Raw genomic sequence first — 21955 nt, 5'->3', positions numbered from 1 at the left:
CACATTTGCGCGTGTGCAGATAGCGCCTTGCTATATGTAGCAATAGTAGATAAATAACTTTCGACGGTTGTATGGAGTGTCCGGGGTGTGCCGTAAGTGTTCAATACTAAGCCCGTCGTACCCGGGAGACTTGCCACTTGTTATAGACTGAATAGCTTTCACCACATACCTGGCCGTAAACATCATATTTATTGCGTCACCGGGACCGCTGTACTAAACACAGACCGCACCTAAAGGAGACTTTTATTACATAAAAGTGTTTTTAAACGTTACAGCTATACCTCTGGCATTGCTAATTTCTAATATTGCCATCCCACTGCCACATCAGCTTGCTTATTCTGCTATTCTGCCTATAGGATATTGACTCAATTACCGTAATTGGAATATAAATAAAATCGTAAAATAAGAAATCCAATTATCTAACCAATAAAATATTCGGGCAATAAAGTAAATTGTATCAAAGGCGTTACAGTCGCTTTACAGCAAGCGACTGACGAGCGTGTTCACAATGTGGTACTTACTTCAGTGGATGTTGGTGAGTAAACTTTTTACCCTGCTATAAAAACAAGAGATTCTCGAGTAATCACAAATCAGAATAAGGAAAGTAGTTACAAACCATATTTATGTTGCAAAAACGAGCGATTCGTTCTGTGTACAAAAAAAAAATACAAAATAATTTATTTTACAAATGAACTTGTGCAGGCACATTACAATTTAGTTACGACAAAGAACCAGGTAACACAACTCAATTGTAGCGTATATCGCGTACAGAGAATTTCCTACGATTCCTGCACTAGGCAAAGCCTGTCTCGCAGGTAATCGATAAAAATATTGTTACTGTTTATTATTATTAAAAAGTTTTTTTAAGTTTTATTGTATATATTATTGAACACATTATCAAACAATCATGTTATCAAAAATTATTATTATTATATAATACCGTTTAGGTTCTCGAGTTTCTCTCAGAGAAAAGTTTAAGGAGACTGGTATCATCTGTCGCATCACAGTACGTTTACCCAAACACAGTACATTTTGTATGCACGTAAAAACTTAACCATCTCATTAAAGGAAACCGGTACTAGACAGATTATTGATGATGATTGCGTTTCAGCTGCTGTCACTGGCTCGTATGTTGCACAGTAAACCAGAAGCCAGTTTCGTGAACTACCCGCATGTAAGTACCTACTAAGACCATAAAGAAGGCTCTTCTTTATGGTCTACTGTGCACAGCGGTGGGACGTCTGTGTCGCGTAGGATTTTTTTACGATTTTTTTATAATATCAAGTGACGGAGCGAACAAGTCGTGTGTCTGGTGGCGAGCTACACGCCTGCATATAACAGGTTGCAGTGCCACTCAAAGCTTTAGATCGCAAAGATCTGAGGGGCACTGCCACTGCGCACCCTGAGACATAAGTAGACAAGGGACCCATGTGCCTGTAATTTCACTAGCACCCATCCTCTTCAAAACCAAAACACAGAGAGAGCGCGTTCCCAATATATCGTAACGCTTTTTACTTATCGCTGGACGACTGTCGCGTCAAGCCTGTTCCCATATCACGACTATCCGTCGTGACTATGTCGTGGACGTTTATTTTATCGTTGTACGACTGTCGTGTCTAGCTGTTCCCACTAGATCGTGACGACAATTTACCGGTTCACGGCAACCGCCTTGTCGTTTGCACGACAGAATAGTTTGAAGCTGCGATAGATAACCATCTGTCGTCACGTTTTTATTTATCGTCGGACGAATGACGTTCTAGCTCTTTACATTGTTACGACAGTCTGTCGTCGTAAAGTCAAAAAAGTCGTGAATGACAGTTAATCGTATTGTTCTGTGTGAATAACTTCATTTAAATATACAAGACACGACACTTTAAACTACACGACTATCTGTCGTCACGACCAGGGTGACAGGCGCAGTGGCAGTGCTCTTCAGATCTTTGCGATTTAAAGCTCTGAGTGGCACTGCAACTGCCATGGATAGGCGTGTCGTTTAGCACTAGGCCAGGGCTCCGTCACTATAAGTGCCTACCGATGAGCGTACCGACGTCGGTACAAGCGCTCATACAAGTCTTTCATTTATGGGCATTCGGATCCGCGCGACTGCACACGGCGGGCATAGTTATTTTTGCCTCTCTGGGCGCGTGTTTAGGTTCCTTTTCCTTCATAGTGAACGCCTGGTGTCATTAGTCAGATTTAATAGGCTATTACAGCGTAGTATATTTTGGATTTTTTTATGAGTTGAAGTGAGTGATTAAGTAACTATTATTAAGTGATGTGTGAATGCGCTCCACTTGTTCGTTCCGTCACTTGATTTTATAAAACAAAAATAAAGTTTTACTGACCAACTTATGCTTTTATTAAATGTAAAAATAAACCTACAATTCGCTTAAATTTCCAGGCGAAAGATGATATTTACGATCAGCCAGTGAACCTGATGTCACCAAAAAAGATGGCTCATATTAAGGTGAGAAAGTGCTCTAGAAACAAATGAGCAATTAATAAAAGTGAAAACTTTCGTTCCGTGCCTTAGTTGGCATAGCGTCTGGCACGGTTTACTAGACGTCGGTTCGAATCCGGCCGGATCGAAAGATTTTTTTCTAAGTATTCAATCTTATATTATAACAAACTAATGGAGTAATTTCACAAAAAATAATTTAATATTAATTCAATAAAAATAGAAGTTACAATTAATAGCGACATCTCTAGCCAGGGCTGGTAGCTGTAAAGGCTGTTACAATTTAAAATTTACAATTTAGAGTTTAAAATACAAAAAATAAATTGAATTTTGATAAATAGGCAGAGATATAAGATTAAGATAAGAAGTTGATATTGGCAGGGACCTGTAAAGGGCCCGAAACGTCGGTTTGTTTGAAAAAACAAATATACGCGATTTAAATCCGGAAAAATAGTTTCATTTCATAGGAAATGAAACTATTTTTCCGTATCAATAGTGATATTAGCTTTTATATTCTGTTATCTGAATTATTATTATATTAATATTGACGACAACACTGTTCGATAAAATTGTTATTACTCTAAAATTATGAATATTAAAAGACTTAAACAAAGTTAACAATTGTGTAGGGGAAAATTTTATGAATGTTATACGATAAAACTCTAATTTATATTATTATGGTTAAAATATGTATTATGTCATAAGTGTATTTTGCTACGCCCTTACAGGGTCTCACATGTAGTTCCTACCATAGTTCTAAGTTTGTGTACTATATATAACACTTAAGACTATATGTGAAATGCATATAAATAAATAAATAAAAGGTATCTAACTGGGTGACGACATACTTTCACAGATTTCTCATAGATGGTGCTACGGCTACAAAGTCGTTGAAATCTAAATACAAAGATCCGACAACAAGCGCATAGAAAAAATCCGTAAGGTCCGCTGATTCGGTTCGTGGCATGCCATGCCACGCCGTGCCAACTAAGTGGCATAGCGTCTCTCACGGTTTACTAGGAGACGTTCGGTTCGAATTCGGCCGGATCAAAGGATTTTTTCCTAAGTGTTCGGTCTTTGCATTAATAATTATAAGAAACTAGTGGGGCAATTTCACAAAATAATTATTGAATATCAATTCAATAAAAATTTAAGCTAAAACTTCTTTTAGATATTTTTGATTTGATTACATTTTGTCAAAAAGGCCATCCATAAAAGTGACATCAAATTCACAGCAGTGACACTTTCTACATTTAAGAAATGAAACAATTTTTTCGGGTCTAATTCGCGCATATTTGTTTTTTCAAACAAACCAACGTTTCGGGCCCTTTCCAGGTCCCATGACCGAAACGTTGGTTTGTTTGAAGAAACAAATACACATTGCCACTCAAATAAATTTATGTGACTTCCTGAACACCACTGTCAAGAATAGCCAGTAAATTTTTATTCCTCGTATTATGTTAAATCTGTCACTATTTCTCATAAAATAATAAAATTACAATTCTTCTTAACATTAATTAGATGCTAGTATGAGAATGTCAATCTCTTTAAACTTATCTGTTAAAGACACTCTGGGGCCTTGGACCCCAATTCAGAACTCGATATTTTAACCGAATCGTTCGATGGGATATCGTTCTCGAATCGAAGGGCGCTTTCCGAGCTTTCAGAATACTCTCGATTTCCGTCCGACATGCGTCCGAAACAATTACTGCCAAATAAGCAATACTTGACTAAATGAAAAGACGCGTGATGCGAATGAAGCTTCGTACTGGATACTTGTCTTTTAATTTTGTCGAATATTACTTATTTGACAGTAATTGTTTCGGACGGATGTTGGACGGAGATCGAGAGTAGACTCCCAGATTCGGATACGATATCGTTATCCAACAGCGTTTACGGAGTTAGTTGGTGAAATAGATTATAAGAAAAATTAAAATCGTTTTATATACATTTTTGAGACCTTAAAGCATTGACTTACAATTATATGGACGTCGAGTCCGCGCTAAAAAGTGTCCGCACTTGTAAGGCGCTAAAATCGTATACAGAGCGCCAAACTCCGCTTTAGTCTTCATTTGTTCTACTGACAGCGCGATACTGCGATGACATTACAATTTAAATTTCGAATAGGTTGACTTAAGACATTTTTTTCGTGGTTTTTGTATTAGACCCGTCGTCCATTTATTTGTAAGTCAATGCCTTAAAGGCCTGAAATTTAGGAATGCATTAAAATAAATTAATAAAATTGAACAAAATCCAGACTTTATTTAAAAGAATAAGATATTTCCATATTACATTCTTGCTTTGTAAACAATACTGCGTTTGGTAATTTTCATTCGATAATTGTGTTCTGAATAACGTTTGTAGCCTTTGCCGGTCGAGAAGTTCGAGTAATCGTACGGGTGTGACGTCATTTCTGTTCAATTTCGAATACGACAGTTTGACGCTCGATTCGGGTGTTGTGAATAGAAATTAAAAGAAATCGTACTATATCTAATCGAATCGGTCGACAATTAAGTTATCGTAAGGTTCTGAACCGACCCCCACATTGTGAATTGCCCTAACCACACGTTTTTGCATTACAATGATTCTATTAATATCGGCAGCATTACCCCAATGCAAAATCCTAAAAATAGCTTATAGTTGCAACTTTTTCCAGGAGGATCCTCTGACCAACAATCCTCCGTCTACAGACGAAAATTGGGCTCCATTTGACTTCTCCAAATTCGACGATTATCTTACCCAGTACCAAGAAGATGATGCTAGAGATCACAACAGACTGAAAAGAAGTCCCAAGGTGCGATGTTATTTTTTCAGACTAAGAATGGGTACAGCTGTGGTAACCAAGCTTTGCCCTACCGCCGCTCAGCCAGAGGGTCGTAGGTAGGGCATGCAAACCAGTTACTCGGTTAACCGAAAAAACCAAGTAGCTGTACATTTTGGAAGTCGGTTTTCAGCTATGGAAGGTTTTTCGCGATTTTCGGTTTTGTCTTAAAACCATTATAAAATCCATCGTGACATGATTAATAATGATAAATAAACGCTCATATTAAATGTAAGGAACTCGGGTACTTGACAACAGTGCAGCGTCAGCGTCCGCAAGGTGGACGCAGGTACCCTTTAGGCTAAACTCACACAAAAAAGTCGTTAAAAACCAAAAACAAAAATCTGCAATAATCACGTAAAAAAATTGGCGACGTCTGTTAGTTCGCTCCAAAGAGGAGTGAAGGCGCTGGTTTGAAACCAGCCGGATAGTATGATTTTTTTTGTTCTGTCTTTGTATTAATAATTATAACTTATTTATAAGGTTTCTGAAATATTATACATTTCATTTTTTACCTAGCTTTCTTGTTAGGAAGCTGGTAAAGCACTTGTATGTACAACACTTGCAACTGCCTTCGTGGCCGAACGGTGGCCCAGCTGGTCTGTCACGTAGAGGTCCCGGGTTCGATTCCCCGGCCAGGAGAAGTATTTGTATGGCCTACATGTTTTTCTCTAGTGAGTTTGGGTGTAATTTGTGGTTGTGCGACACAGTGTTCCCTAGTGCGGGGCTTTGAGTGTGTGCGTTAAAAAAGTAATAGATTTTTCTTTCTAATTTACGCTTAGTTAGTTTTAATTTTTTTTAAATTACGCACGTGAAGTTTTACATTTTTTTTTTTAATAAACCTGTTTTCTTTTCCATTTGATATTTATCTCGTAACCGGTATGATGTGTATAATCTTTGGCTAATGGACTGCGTAGTTTGCCCAAAAACAACATCAGTAGACCAGAATGTTGATCATATCGATCACATGTCCGATTAAGAATAACTGAGCTGGAAAGTTTGTTAAAAACCCAACCACCTAAGACAGCGAAAGGGAATGCCATCGCCCATAAGAAAGACTTACAAGATTATTTTCTGCAACAGGAAGAAACGAGACGATTCAACACGCTGTCCGGACCGAAAATCCGCGAACGCCCACATCACTACGTGTATCCTGAACCGGTCAAGGATAGAATTCTAGAATTCTCCACCACCACCCGCCGCCCAGGGATCCTACCCGAGTCTATGAACCCCGGCGTCATCTTCCGAGTTCGGATGTCAGACGCCATTCTGAAAATAAAGCAACGCGTGTACGACGACCCTGAAAAACACATCGAAGCCGATATCATTTACACTAATCTCATAAAAAAGGTGGTCATGGATGAAATAACGAAGTTCCACAACTTACTGCTTATGTACAAAACTGATAAGAGCATTAAGGAGCATTTAGGGGAGTGTGGAGGCAGAATTTATAAGTTTATAAGCTATATGACAATCAAAGTGCACATATATTGTTTGTTTGACGCGTTGTGGATTGATGGAAACCCTTACGTGATTGGTGATGAATATTCTGTAACGCCAATTGAAGTGCCGCCGATGCTGCAGTGCGATGCGGCAGAGTGTAACTCGATTGTTTTTGTGGATTCCATTACTGAACCCAAGGACGTTGAGGAGTAAAAGGAATAAATTATTGTCGAAATTTATCTTTTGTTTCTTTTTGAACCGACTCTTCGATTCTTTTTTTTATTTCGTGATACCAAGCTACAGGACGAAGAAGTCGTGCGCCCGGTGGTAAGCGACTCCCCTGTTCATAACTGCTGCAGTGCCACACATAGCTTTAAATCACAAATATCTGAGGGACACTACCGCTACCCCCACCATCCTGAGACATATATTGACAAATCCCAGGTGCCAGTAATTTCACCAGCCCCCCTGTCCTTCAACACCTTTACGCAATAATGCTCATGTTTGCTTGAAGACAGTGGCAGCAGGTGGCAGTACTTTTTTCATAATACTAAGTGACAGGACAAACAAGTTGTGCGCCTGCTGGTAAGCGACACGCCTGTCGTCTGTGTGTGTGTCCATGGCACCTGCGATTCGTGGTCCTCCTAGTGCAGGGCTATGAGTGTGTGCGCGTTATTTAATATTTATTTACATTTTCTTTGGAAGCCTTCACATTAGACGCATAAAGAAGCGAAGCAGTGGCGTTACAGCCGTTACTAATTTTCATACAATATTTCAACCCCTCCTACGTAAAGTATCGTATGTCGAAATTGCCAAGTTTACAGGGGAGCGTTTTAAAGTTAAACATAACACGTGACTTTAGCATTTCTCAGTTTTATTCGGTAGGTAAAGCTCGTTCTCACATAGAGTATTATAAAATCCCAGATTCGTCGGTTAGATGAACAACCACAATTTATATTAAAAAGAAAACTGAAATGAGTCTTCATTTCAGTGAATTGAAAACTTTAAAACACTCCCCTGTAAACTTGTTAATTTCAACATACGATACTTTACGTAGGAGGGGTCGATTTAGAAGCTTAATGGCAGCACCACAATCGGGCCACTGCAGCACTTCTTTTACACAAGCGCGTAATTTGGAGGCGTCCTTAGGGTGCGTATAGATCTGGCGAACGCGCTGCATGTGCGATGCAGTTAAATACATGTTAATATATGTGATGCACGTGTGCAGCTCGCATGCCTTTGGCAACCAGACGTACCCTTAAATAATGCTGCTATAATATTTTGACGTTTGATTACAAAGAGACGGCGCGGACGCACCGGGAAACGACGTAACCGCTCAAGATTCAGCACACCACAGCCTGATGATAGCGACGTAAGTAGAAGGTGTAGGTAAAAAGGGCTCCAAATGTGCTAATTTTAAATCATATCAGTAGTTGTGTGTCGATGTTTTTTTAATATAATATCAAGTGACGGGACGAACAAGTCGTGCGCCTGTAAGCTACACGCCTGTCTATAACAGTTGCAGTGCCACTCAGAGCTTTAAATCGCAAAGATCTGAGGGGCACTATGGCCCGTAACCCTGAGATATAAGTTGACAAGTCCCATGTGCTTGTGTTTTCACCAGCACCATTACGCTTCAAAACTGGAACGCAGTAATGCTGACATCACAGCTTGGCGGCAGAAATAAGTAAGGTGGCAGTACTACCTTGGATGAACACTTTCGGAGCTTCTGTCAAAAGAAATAACAAAACTAATCTGGTGCGACTTCATAGAATGAGGTTATTTGCAGTATCTATCACACGATGTAGAGTGAGTGAGATGGCCCCTATGCCCCGAGCACTTAAGTATCTAAAGCAGTTGCTTAACTTAGACTCCTCGTTGGACCTTTTTGCATGCTCAGGATCAAAATTCATGTTTTCTTAAGGACGCTATCTGGAGTCCTTGCCGGAGACAGCAGTATTAAGTAATATGTTAGTTTAAAATGTAATAACAAATGGATTTTATCTATTTTTTCATTGGTGTTAATCTGTAATAATTTATTGTTTATGGTATTGTATTTATAATTTTATAAAGTTTCATATTTTATTCATTTTTGTAATTTATTTAATATTGTTTGATCATTTAGCTTTAAATCCTATTATTGCGTTTGGGTTGACTGTAAGCAACATGTAGTAAATAAAATAAAAAATGACAGGATTTTGTACGTTCGGTATTTTGCTAAAAGTAAGAGGCTTATCAATAGTAAACCATCGAGCTGCTATTTAACAGCCATTGCAATTTTAAAATAGGAATCCGAGGTTCTTAATCATGACATTTAGCGGCGGTTTCCGTCAAGTCACCGCTGCAAAATCTCAATAATTAAAGATGACGGACTGGTTCCAAACTTGTCGAGCAAAAATTCGACTTGAGAGTTCATACAAGCTCAAATCGCTTTGGTTGATTTCGCATAACAGTGAAATTGTTGAATCAATCAATTTGATAAAATATATAGTAAAATTGATGACACAGACTGATTTACTATACGGTGTGAAAACCTTAGAATAATAACGCGTAGAATGATAGTTTCATATCAAACGAACTGTCACAAGTGAGGCAAAAATCAAATTCATGTAGGCTAGTTTTAGTAGTAGGTTAATTTTCGGTTTTAGTGAATATTTATATGAAAATACAAGTTGAAACGCGTAACTTCCTTGTGGAATGTGATGTTAGTATCTATTTTATGTTTGTCTGACGTATTTTTACACTCATTTACCGCACATTTCGTCATTTTTAGCTAAAATTCTTGAGCTGTTCGCGGTGCAAGTTGACCTTGAGCACTGAAGGCCCGCCCGCTCGTGTAGGCCCTTTTGGCGCGATTCAATTTGCCTCACTTAGCGTGTGCGGACTAGGTTTCTATGCGATATTATTCTAAGGTTTTTTTAGACATTTTGTGCACAATTTAAATTTTGAAATATTTCAGGGCACCGGCACAAAAGGCACAACAGACGTGCCGGTCGCACGTGGGGGGAAGAAAAAGAACAAGAAACGAACGGGGGTCTCCGACACATACCAACCACCTGTTACGGTGAGTATATTTGGAAAGTCGAAAACATTATTAAGAGCTAACTTACATCGTCATACACTGACCTGTTTTTCTACTCCTGTGCTTCAATCTGTCAATCACAATTTCACAAACCATATCACAAAGGCGTTCTTTTTAGTTCTGAACCAAAATTGTTTTGTCTGTGGTACTCGCTAATAAACTGAAAAATTTCGTTACAGTTCTGTACACAGAACATGAGAACGAGTTCCAGAAAAAGAACGTCGTATTTTTGCTAATTAAAAGAGTCTCCATAAACGCGTCGGGGCGCATTTAGGGCGCGTTCAAATTAGACGCTGTCGACCGCGCGACTGACGAAATATTTAGTGATATTTTATCTTTCGACTCAGTTACGCGATGGATTCTGACGAAGAAACATTACTTTTACCTAGTTTTTGGGGCACACACTTCACATATAGGTGTTAAAAATGACTCACCTGCTATGTTTTTTTCAGTTGTAGTTTCAGTTTCAAAATTGTCAACAAATTTTAGACATTAATTTTCCCATGCCTTTTTTTATCCAGTCGATTGGAACAACTGGCGGAACTGCTATCCCATATTGCAGGGTGTTATTTTACATTCTCTATAAATTCTTCAATTCGATTTTCGTCTGTCGTGGTTAATTTGAAAAATTAACATATACACCTCACTAACCGTGACTGCAAGCGAGCGTGACTGCAGCGCGGCTGTCGCGCGGTTGCAGCGCTTCTAGAAATTGTATGAAAAGTGACAGTCGCGTGGCCGCCGTGCTGCTGCAGCGCGGAAACCGCGTGCGTCTAATTGTCATGGCAAAGTACGCTCTATTTACGAGGGGTGATCCAAAATTAATGATAATCAATATGAAATAAATATCCTTATTTTAACTAAAAAAAAATTATTTCTCTAGATAGTCTCCTAGCAAGTCAATACATTTAGTCCCATCTTTTTTCTAAGCCCATAATTCCCTTTGAAAAAAATTCTTTGTCTTGACTATCCAAAAACACCTCTACAGCAGTCATCACCTCGCTATCGTCGTCAATTTTTTTGCCTCAGAGGTGTTCCTTGAACCGAAGAAAGAGGTAAAAGTCACTGAGAGCCAAGTCTGGCGAATAGGGTGGGTGTTCGAGCAATTCGAATCCCGTTTCTTGAATAGCAGCCATCGCGACGGCGGCTTTATGAGCCGGTGCGTCGTCTTGGTGAAATAAAACTCCAGCTCGGAGTTTGCCTCGTCTTTTTTATTTTATGACCTCCCGCAATCTTCTTATTTGGTTTGCGTAGTAAGAGCCAATAGTGGCTCCTTTTTCCAAGTATTCCACCATTATAACTCCTTCAGCGTCCCAAAAACGGACGTCATAACCTTTCCTGCCGAACTTGACACCTTGAATTTCTTCAGCGTCGGAGAGGAGGCTCAAAACGACAAAAAACTGTCCTGATCCGTCTGGAACTTGTCGAGATTCGCCCTCGAAATGGCGACTCGTTTTTTCTTATGTTCATCTGTTAACATTCTTGGCACCCAACGCGCAGATCATTTTCTTAGGCAGTTCGTTTGAAAAGATTCTTTGAACACTGCCATATGAGAACCCTGTGACCTCAACTACATGCCTTATGGTCACTCTTCGATCTGCCAATACGACATCTTCAACTTTTTTGACGTCCTTCAAACGTCCAAACGTCAAAACGTCCTTCGCGACGTTCATCTTCTATGGATGTTCTACCCAGCTTGAACTCCTTTGCCAACGCGCAACTGTAGAATATGGAGGAATGTTTCCAATTCCCAATGTTTCCACTAGATCGTTGTGTATGTCTTTGGTAGACATTTTTTTCAAACAGAGGTACTTGATGACAGCTCTGATTTCGTTTTTCTCCATTTTGATGTTTACTTTCCAACTGTTCCTATTCAAATGAATGTACCTCCTGGTAATCGTAGCCTATTTGTATGATTTTTTTATGCTGAACTCGTGGGTATTGGTACTTGGTACTTGGTGTAACGGGCTGGGTATGTGAGGGAGCAAAAACAATTTTTTTTATATTTTTATGTGCTCTACAAATGGCCGATTATCATTACTTTTGGAGCACCTCTCGTATTTAACTTTTACTTTTTAACTTAAATTGCTCATTGAAGTTAAAACGTAAAAGCTAAATAGCTCCCAGACGCGCGGGCGAGGTTGGCTGTCTTTGGTCTACGCGGCGACCGCGCGGCCGCCGAATAGCAACCGCACGGTTTTATTATTCAGAGAAATTTAGATGTTGTTGCCTAGTAAATACAATTTACGTTCGCCATTAATATACCTGAAAGCGTGGCAACCGGGCGGCCGCGCGACAACTTTCGCGTCGTGTAACGGGGCGGTCACTGTATTCCTGAACAAAATAACGTTACAGTGCTTCCATTTTCTCTTCAACTTTTAACTTCAGCTTCGTGTTTCGGCTGTCGTCGGGGTTTATTCACTTGCCCTTTGCCTTTGGTACAGACCAGACGACTTGGAAGTATATAGAGTTGCTATTACATTTTTAGTTATTACAATTATTATTATTATCATGTTTATCATTTAAAATTTTATAATAAATACCTGTTCGAGCAGCACGGAAAGTGATTATTCCATCGATGGCAAACTACTAACATAGCTATGTCTGATGAAGAAATGCAATCAGATACGGACTGAATTGAAATGATTAATAACCGGGAAAATATTCATTTTTTGTTACATAAAAGAAGCACATTTTATTTACTTTATACTTTTGTTAACTTACTTATTGATATGGAGTAAATCTTATTAAAAATAGGGAAATAGTTTTACAGCTCTATATAGTTTACGGAAATCAAAACAAAACTACAATAAAGTAGGTTGTTCAAAATTGAAATTATTATAGATTTTAAATCTAATAATTAATGGGCATGAACCATTGACTTACAATTATATGGACGTCGGGTCCGCGCTAAAAAGTGTCCGAACTTATAGGGCGTTAAAATCTTATACAGAGCGTCATTCACGTTTTAGTCTTCGTTTGTTCGACTGACAGCGAAGCAAGCAAAGTTAGACAGTACTGCGATGACATTACAATTTAAATTCAACATTTTAGCTTTTTCATATTCCATTACATGTCACTACGTTTAAATAGGTTGACTTGGGACATTTTTTCGTGGTTTTTGTATTAGACCCGTCGTCCATTTATTTGTATGTCAATGGCATGAACATTAATATTCGTGAGTATTCGGAAATCCGATGATTGCCGAGCGACATTGAGAAAATAGAAGCACTGTACTATATTTGTGAAATTATTAAAATTCAAATTGTTTTATTAATTAACATCTCCAAATGTTAAATAACCAAGTACAAAGGCCATTAGCAAAAAAGAACTATTTAAAAACAATGTAAAATATCAAATAAATATGACGCCACTCAAGCGCTCTACTACCTGACTGCTGATTGGTTAAAATATATATTAATAAGCGGTATACATGTGACCTCTCCACACTCGCACGCGTTTCACGCCGCGAACTACCCGCGAAGCATGAGTGTAGATCCCATTCGCAAATTCTTCGCAGTTTCGTGCCGCGTTGGCGGGACGTTCCCGTTTGTAGTCGGTATTTTGTCCCGCGACCAAAGGGTTCGCGGTTAAGTAAGTGCCGTGAGCGGTTGAGTTTGTATTTTTATTACTGACGATTTGAACGTGCTTAAAATGGAAATGGATTGGACAAATGAACAACAACTGACATTAACTTCTTTTCTTCGTAAAAACATAATTGTGAATCGCCAAAGTGCAAGACAGTCCCGCAGCAGCAACAGCAACTTCGGCGTCCATCTTCGTCAAGCGCGCGAACTATACTGTGAACCAGTCACGAACCTCTGCGAGTGTGGAACTGTGGCAATCCTTGCCACAATCCGCACCGCGATTCACGCCGTGATTTTACGCGTGATTCGCGCACGAGTGTGGAGAGGCCTTTGAATTTGCTGTCGTACCAACATTGGTTGTTTCATTATTTTAACTCGTAGAAAAAGTATTATATGCAATCATTCCATAGTTAGATCTTAAAATCGCGTATCTATTGTTTAAGCACAGTAATCGGCTCTAAGAAACCTCATTATGCAGCGATTGCATAAAACACAGTTGCGAAACTATTTAAAAATACCGTTGGGCAAATAAAATACAATGAAAAAAGCCAAGCTGCAATTTTTCAAAGCTACCTACTCTAACAAAACAAAGCTACTAGATAGCACTTACTACACGATTTTAATCACCGATTAAATAACCAGAAATAGAGATGAAATAAAGGCCATCCATCCCTGGCAACTTATCAGGCAAATGGGCCTTTTATCACTTTTAAATATCAACTCTCGTTTGCACTGAAATCACAAATTAGAAAGCTGAAATAGTACAGCGCCAACAAGTGACCTGTGTGTACGTCTCCGTATATTCCAAAAATATTCTGTATTTATTGTAATAAAGATAATATCTCTAACAATGCCGTGCTGTTCTATTCGGTGGTGTGGGAAAATCAGCAAAGCATCTAATTACAAAACAAACAGAATCACATTTCATCGGTAATTAAATATGAAAATTTTCAATCTTCGTCCATTATAGCAAAGCACAAGTTAAACAGATCGATTTGAATTATAACAATTGACGACACCCGTCAATTGTTTCGAATTCAGGCTGGCCAATCGGAGCGCAGTTGTCACGTTATGATATGGCAGAATAATTTTCAAACAAATTAAATGACATTTCGTCTCTATTTCTGGATGGATTTTATTGGATAGTGCTGGCTATTCTTTTATATTGTTTAAGATTAGCTCCATCTACCCATATTAGGAAGCATTAATTTATAAATTAGTTTGTAACACTCAACGCCATGTATTGTCCTAATTAAATATTGTCATATCCCATTTGGCGATAAATGTAATAGTTTAGTAGGAAAAAAATAAAATGTGCATTTTTTTGTATGGGACCATACCTTTAGTGCCCCATTGTTACAAAGTCTTAGTCGATCCAGTCTTGGAATCACTATAGACGTATTATTAGACCTATCTTCTATAGATATGCAAACCTGCCTATTCACTACTTAAACGCGTCAGAAAATGTGCAAAAATTGCTCATAAATGTCATTTATTAATTATTGAATACGTTAATTAGCTTATGATCAATATTTAAATAATATTACAAGTCGAGTTCTTAGGTTTTCGCGATTGTTACACATAGGAAATGAAACTATTTTTCCGGATTTAAATCGCGTATATTTGTTTTTTCAAACAAACCGACGTTTCGGGCCCTTTACAGGTCCCATGGTCACGATTGACTGAGGTGGTACAGTCTTCAACCAGTTATGTCTAATATTGATGCAAACCACCCTATTTTTTCACTATAGTTAAAATAGTTATTAATTAAATACCTTATTTTTAATTTTACAAAGAAAACATTCCAATTTACGCTATATTAAGTTTTACAAATTATTTTATTGAATGAATTTTTATTAAGTTCAATTTATTATTAATTATTAATACAAATTAGAATAAACTAAAACATATTAATTAGTACTGCAGTCTTATGTCTGTTTGGGATTTTGTAAAGGGCCCGAAACGTCGGTTTGTTTGAAAAAACAAATATACGCGTTTTAAATCCGGAATAATAGTTTTATTTCCTATAATATTACAAGGACAAAAAACCGACTTCTTATATTTCATATTAAAGATGTATTAATTGATATCCACGGCCATTTACATAATATAAAAACTATTTCCAGGCTATTACGATATGTAGTATAAAGATTCAGTCCTGTTGAGATATGGGTTCATGCTATGATGAAAGGCCTTGTAAATACGCCTCAAAAACCTATTTTCAGACCTACGACTCAACCTACACGGAAATACCGAAGGACTTGTACCAAGCGCATTTAAGGCCAGGAGTCATCTTCAGAATTCATATGGCAGAAGCCATCCTGAAGATGCAGTATCGGAAGTAAGTTTTGTCTTGTTAGCCGACTTCAAATAAGGGAGAGGTTACGACGCGAGATATCGGTGTGAACGGATGTGTCGCATGAGCACGTTAACACCAAACATGGTTTTATTGAGCTGTCCCTGTAAAAAATTGTGTAGACGTCACATCAGATATTTTGAATTCGGTTTCATTTTCTTTTTTAAAATATTCCATCTCTAAGGGTAGCAAAAGTAGGAGATGAATCCATCTTATCCAGCTTACTAAAGTACTCTCTTTCCAACAAAAAAAGAATCATCGAAATAGGTTCACAAATCGATGACTTTCTACAATAGTGGCTTATCTAAAAGCATTTGATTCATCAGGAAGATGGCCGTCTGCAGGCCTAAGATTACCAATCGTAGACCACCACCTAATTCTGCCACCTTACCTAATTCTGCCACCTTACCTATTTCGGCCGCCAAACAGTAATGTCAGCGTTACTGTGTTCCGGTTTTGAAGTGTAAGGGTGCTGATGAAATTACAGGCACATGGGACTTGTCAATGTATGTCTCAGTGCCCCTCAGATCTTTGCGGTTTAAAGCTCTGAGTGGTACTGCAACTGTTATGGACAGGCGTGTAGCTTACCACCAGACGCACGACTTCTTATTATTATATGTATATGTCTATTATTATTATTCACAAAGGTATCATTAAACTACCTCCGTGGCCGAACGGTTACCATGCCGGACTGCCACGCTGAGGTCCCAGATTTGATTCCCGAGCCGAGAGAAATAATTTGTGTATAATAACGGCGCCGATCCTTAATATGTCGGGTAACCGCCTTTGATATCCTTTCTCAAATGAAACTCCTAAATCTTGTGAAGTGGACTGTATATTCATATAAAAGGCTTATGTCGATCTGACTTACAATCATGAACACTTCTTACTCCTAAGAGAGCAAGAATAGGAATGAATCTAATCAAAAGAGAAAGAACGCAAAAACCAATATTCGCTTATACTTATACCGGTAAGGTGTCTCCCACACCGTACCGGTCCTATCAATGGGTCTCTACGCTGCTCGGCCAATCAGAGCTCCTGAATTATCCATTTACCTCTCAATTCTAGCTCTGACCGGCCAGACGCGTACGGCCGTCCGTAACAATTTGTATGGCCTACATTTATTTCTCTCGTGAGTTTGGGTGTAATTTGTAGTTGTCTATGTGTGTGTCCATGGCACCCGCGCCACAGTGTTTCCTTAGTGCGAGGCTATGTTGATTTTTTATACGTAAAGGATTAAAAATGTAAATATATTTGGACAGCTACCCGGACGATAGGGACGAATCAGTAGTAGAAGCGGACGTGGAGTATCTCCGACTCACTCGAAAAGTAATCAACGACGAGATCACCAAGTTCGAGGACTTAAAGTGGTTGATCGGATGGTTCAATAATCGCTCAGACCTCATTCAAGAGCACACTTGTAATACGCGTTATTTCGCTGTAGGTGAGTACACGTTCTACTGCTGTGGGACACTGAGACCAAAGCACTATAATGCTCTGGCCACACAGAGGGGGCCGCAGAAGCGTTTCAAGCGCGGAATTTTTTGTAATATACGAGTTTATATGAACCCTGCCCCATTAAAACACGCAGCTGACGTCCTGAACGCTTCCGCATCCGCCTCTGTGTGACCTGAGCATAAATATTGTATCGAATATTTCTGCCGTCCATTAACTAAAACGTGGCTAAGTGACAAATGGTCAAATATCCGTTTTAAAGAGAAAAAATAAAGCACAAAAATCTCTTTTAAAAACAGCTAAAATTAGTTAACGTGTTCGACTTATCGGAACCTTTTTTTCTTTTTTTCCTTTTTTTTTTTTTTTTTTTATCGGAACCTACCCAAACGACGCATCACTAAAATATCATTAAACAATTTCAATTTTCTAAAACTGGGTTATGGTTTTTTTCATGATGTCTTAAAAAAAAAATATTTTGTCACTTAGCCGCGTACCGACTTAAAAAAGAAATAGGTTCTCAATTCGACTTTTTTGCGTGTAAGTTACGCGATAACTGCGACATTTGTGAACCAATTTGAATGCAACACAAGAAGATGCATTACATTTTGAACGTTTGAAAACTTAATTGCAAATACCGTATCCCTTTCGAACCTGGCCATACACGATTGATTGGTGTATAAGAATAATTTTCCAAAGGAAACTCTTCTACCTATCTGAACGAGGCCTTCGTCACACGATTGCGCATTAGACGAACTTTTTACCTTGCATTTAAAATTAGTGCATCGTCGCCTTGCGAGTATCAACACATCAATTCGAACCGATTTTACGGGACTCACCTTTTTGGATAGTGAGTATCTGATTTACGCTTTTTCGTTTGGAATACTGTTTTTTAATACCTAAACGCAATAATACATTAAATATTTAATGTGATTAAGTCAAAAACATCACGCTTATAACTATCTAGCTTGCAAAAAAAATTTCCAAGAAGGAGGCCGGAAAATGGAAAATTGACCTCAGATTCGTCATCTACAGGTCAAGTTCAGGTAGATACAAGTTTTTTTTTCGGAGAAATTCCAAGTAGTTTCGTAGCCGGTCCGAAAGGGATATGGATTGTCTTTTTTGAAGGCAGCGTAAAATGACAGTTCATTATGCAAATGTTGCTCGCTTGCGAGTAGCTAGTGATTGCAGTCGATAAATATTCTATCGACTATCGACTGAATATTGGTCACGCTTATGAAATGAATAACCGAACTTGTTTCATTTGAATCATCCTCGACCCATTATTCATCCAATTACTGAACGCAAGTTCATTTGAATTGTCAATTTTTGTAAGTTCGTAGATACATACATTGTATTTAGAACTATGTTTATGAAAAATACAAAAAAGGAGACATATTTTAAAGTTTTTAATTTTAATACAATATGGACAATCATATTCGTCTATTCTTGATAAAATGTGTATGAATAAAAAATTATCTCGATACTAGAGTAGACCAACTGTCCAAATAATAACAAAAAAGGCAATAACGCAATTAATGATCATTAGAATGTCGTAACTTTCAGAATTCAGACATTTTTGGCAAAACTTTTGACAACAACTACATGACTATTTAAAATTTGGACTATACACATTGACTTACAAATAAATGGACGATGGGTCTAATACAAAAACCACGAAAAAAATGTCCCAAGTCAACCTATATAAACGTAGTGACATGTAAAGGAATATGAAAAAGCTAAAACGTTGAATTTAAATTGTAATGTCATCGCAGTACTGTCTAATTTTGCTTGCTTCGCTGTCAGTCGAACAAACGAAGACTAAAGCGTGAATGACGCTCTGTACCTATACGATTTTAACGCCCTATAAGTTCGGACACTTTTTAGCGCGGACCCGACGTCCGTATAATTGTAAGTCAATGCCTCTGTGTTATCTATTTTGTGCTACTGATCACCTTGGAACTAAACTTCAATAAACAAGACTGTGCCATCTTCTCGCCAATCGAAGATTCACCGCTGCCATTGTAGTCAAGGATGGCTAGCGTGGCAAGCGTGAATGACGCTCTGTATACGATTTTAACGCCCTATAAGTTCAGACACTTTTTAGCGCGGACCCGACGTCCATATAATTGTTAGTCAATACTATACATAAAATATATTAACGGCCTCCGTGACCGTATCATGCTGGACTGTCACGCAGAGGTCCCAGTTTCGATTCCCGGGTCGGTACATTTATTTCTCTCGTGAGTTGGGGTGTAATTTGTGGTTGTCTATGTGTGTGTCCATGGCACCCGCGACACAGTGTTTCCCTAGTACGGTGCTATGTTGAGTGTGTGCGTTATTATTATATATAGACTACCTATTATTATGTCGAAATAAATAACTCCCCAGGTATACCTCCGACGATGTTTACGCACTCCGAAGAATACATGAAGAGAATGTGTTTATTCGACAACGTGTACATTGACCATATACCATACGTCGTTGGTGAGGACAACTCGTTAATGGCCGCCGTGGCCCCGCCGGTGCTGCACTGCGACGCCGCTACCTGTACATCTGTACCTTTTATTGACAGGTGAACCCTTACATTAATAAGAGATAGATTGCATTACTTATTTGGTATTACACATATCTAAATTACTTATAACAGCTCAGAAGGCTAGCAACGTTTCCCCTTTGAATTGCTAAACTTATTTTTAGGCGGAAATAGCTGCTAGTCTTGTGGCCACCGGAGGCTTCTACGAGACGACAGCTCGTTCTCTAGAATTTTTGCCTGTGGCCCCTAGGGACCCAGGGTTTCAACCGCAAAAGGCACAAAGCTGTAACGGGCAAGGTTGGCGTATTTGAGCGTTTTGCGGTTCTCGGCTGCTGTGGCCAGAGCCTGCGCCGCCCACACTTGCAAGAACAAGGAGGGGGCTACAGTGTCCACACAGATTGCGTCTCACACTAGTTGCCTCCCTAGTTTCCATGGACCGACAATCATACTGTCAGACCTATTATCGTCACTGCACCAGATGCCAGTGGGCTCGAGAACTGCATACATACATATGTATATATATATAGTCCTATCGCTTTGAGCGATCTCTTCCAGACAATCTTTGAGGTGGAGGAAAACTAATCGGAGAGGGAGTGGTATTGTGCCAATTTACAAATAAAATTAATTGAATTATATATAACTTCCGATATATTGTACCTACATACATAAATGTATAAATAAATATACCTAAATAAAATTATACTGACTATACTCCGTCCAACTATTTATTTAACTTTTGACAGCTCGAATTCTAATCAATTAGTGATGTCCAAATGTGTTTCCGGTTCGATTTTTTATAACATTCGATTTTATTTATGAAGAAGTTTTAATCGTCAATGTGAGCGAACTCAAAAAAGAAGTCTTCTTCATCTTCGATCTTTTCTTAATATACATAAAAAAGGATATTTAAGTTAAAATGCAAAAAATGTTACTTTGTGGCTCGTTGTAGACTTACGTAGGAGGTATCGATTTTATTTCTTTAGTTGAGATTATTATCATATAATCTACATGTCTCGTAGCTTTTACCTATCTTAATGGGAAAAAGGCGAGATTAATTTTAATTACAGTCCGCGTGTCACAAATTGACCGTGGACATTATTATGATAACAAGAAGTAAAATTCATTCTGAACCCTGATTGCTTAGATTAAATAATAAAGCATTATTCAAACGCTTTTTCCTCGGATTTACTTAGATCCAAAAAACAATAGTTATATTTCCATTAATATAAAAACCTCAAGTAAATATGAAATCCAGTCAGGTTACGGTAGAAATTACAATGTACGTACACCAACAATAGAAAACAAGAAAAATACATTGTGGATTCCATCGTATTCTTGTTTTATGTCGCTTGTGACCGATTTCCTGGCAGTGTTGATGTTGCATCACAATGTTTAAACATCGTTAAATTTTTTTTTTTTTAAATCAATAATTTACGTTCAGACTTTCTTTTGCTTTTTAGCCTGATGTTCGACGAACGACTACCCCACACGAACGTACGCACCGTGACCCGCTGCCAGGCGAGCTGCCGCGCGCACTGTCGCAACGATCCCGACTGCCTCAAGCGATGCTCAGACCGATGTTTGAGATCTGAATAGTACAACAGTATTACTGGAGATTTTTACTATCTAAAGAGAAACTACAGTATCATTTTCATGTTATACTGTGTCTGGAGAAATAAATTATATATACTTTTAAGCTTTTCTTTGACGCGCCAAACAACCATTGTAGTTTTCTAACGTTAGAAATGTAATAACGATAGAAATTTCCTACGTCATCATCATAATATACTATTTAGAGTACCGCTACCTTACCTATTTCTGCCGACAAGCAGTAATGTGAACATTGCTAGGTTCCGGCTATGAAAGGTAAGATTGCGCGTGAAATTGCAGGCACATGGGACTTGTCAACGTAAATATTTGCGATTTAAAGCACTTAGTGGCACAGCAACTGTTATGAACAGGCGTGTCGCTTACCACCAGGCGCACTATTTGTATTATAAAAAAAAATACAGCCTGACTTCAACCACTGCTTTTATTGAAAAAGATTGCATAAGTAAACTTATAAATTGTGGCAGTACTATTTTATAGCTACAAACAGGATTAATAATTATCAAAATACACACATCAAAAGTGTCTAGGGATCAAGTGAATATTTTTGAAATAAAAATTATTTAAGCAATATTTACCAAATCCAGTCTTCCAGGACGACTTCTTACTTTA

The 21955-nt window shown here is 38.3% G+C and overlaps 1 protein-coding gene across 1 annotated transcript; it reads left to right on the top strand.

Moving 5' to 3' along the window:
- Positions 1 to 808: 808 nt before the first annotated feature.
- Positions 809 to 21432, top strand: LOC113226085. Its single transcript, XM_026458603.1, has 10 exons — positions 809 to 815; positions 1112 to 1174; positions 2402 to 2467; positions 5115 to 5252; positions 8023 to 8094; positions 9682 to 9786; positions 15617 to 15732; positions 17010 to 17191; positions 19591 to 19774; positions 21196 to 21432. The coding sequence occupies exons 2-10, from the start codon at positions 1130 to 1132 to the stop codon at positions 21329 to 21331; spliced, it is 1044 nt and encodes a 347-aa protein (XP_026314388.1). The 5' UTR covers positions 809 to 815; positions 1112 to 1129; the 3' UTR covers positions 21332 to 21432.
- Positions 21433 to 21955: the final 523 nt, after the last annotated feature.

The sequence above is a fragment of the Hyposmocoma kahamanoa genome, unplaced genomic scaffold (genome assembly GCF_003589595.1).
Source record: "Hyposmocoma kahamanoa isolate Upper Pololo Valley unplaced genomic scaffold, ASM358959v1 181, whole genome shotgun sequence".
Classification (NCBI taxonomy): Eukaryota; Metazoa; Arthropoda; class Insecta; order Lepidoptera; family Cosmopterigidae; genus Hyposmocoma; species Hyposmocoma kahamanoa.
The sequence above is the reverse complement of the archived record's forward strand: the minus strand, read 5'-3'. Positions and strand labels throughout refer to the sequence as shown.

Coding starts and splice junctions, on each gene's coding strand:
- LOC113226085 (XM_026458603.1), top strand. CDS start 1,130: ATGTTGCACAGTAAACCAGAAGCCAGTTTCGTGAACTACCCGCAT. Junction 2,468..5,114: donor AAAAGATGGCTCATATTAAG/GTGAGAAAGTGC, acceptor AACTTTTTCCAG/GAGGATCCTCTGACCAACAA. Junction 17,192..19,590: donor TACGCGTTATTTCGCTGTAG/GTGAGTACACGT, acceptor ATAACTCCCCAG/GTATACCTCCGACGATGTTT.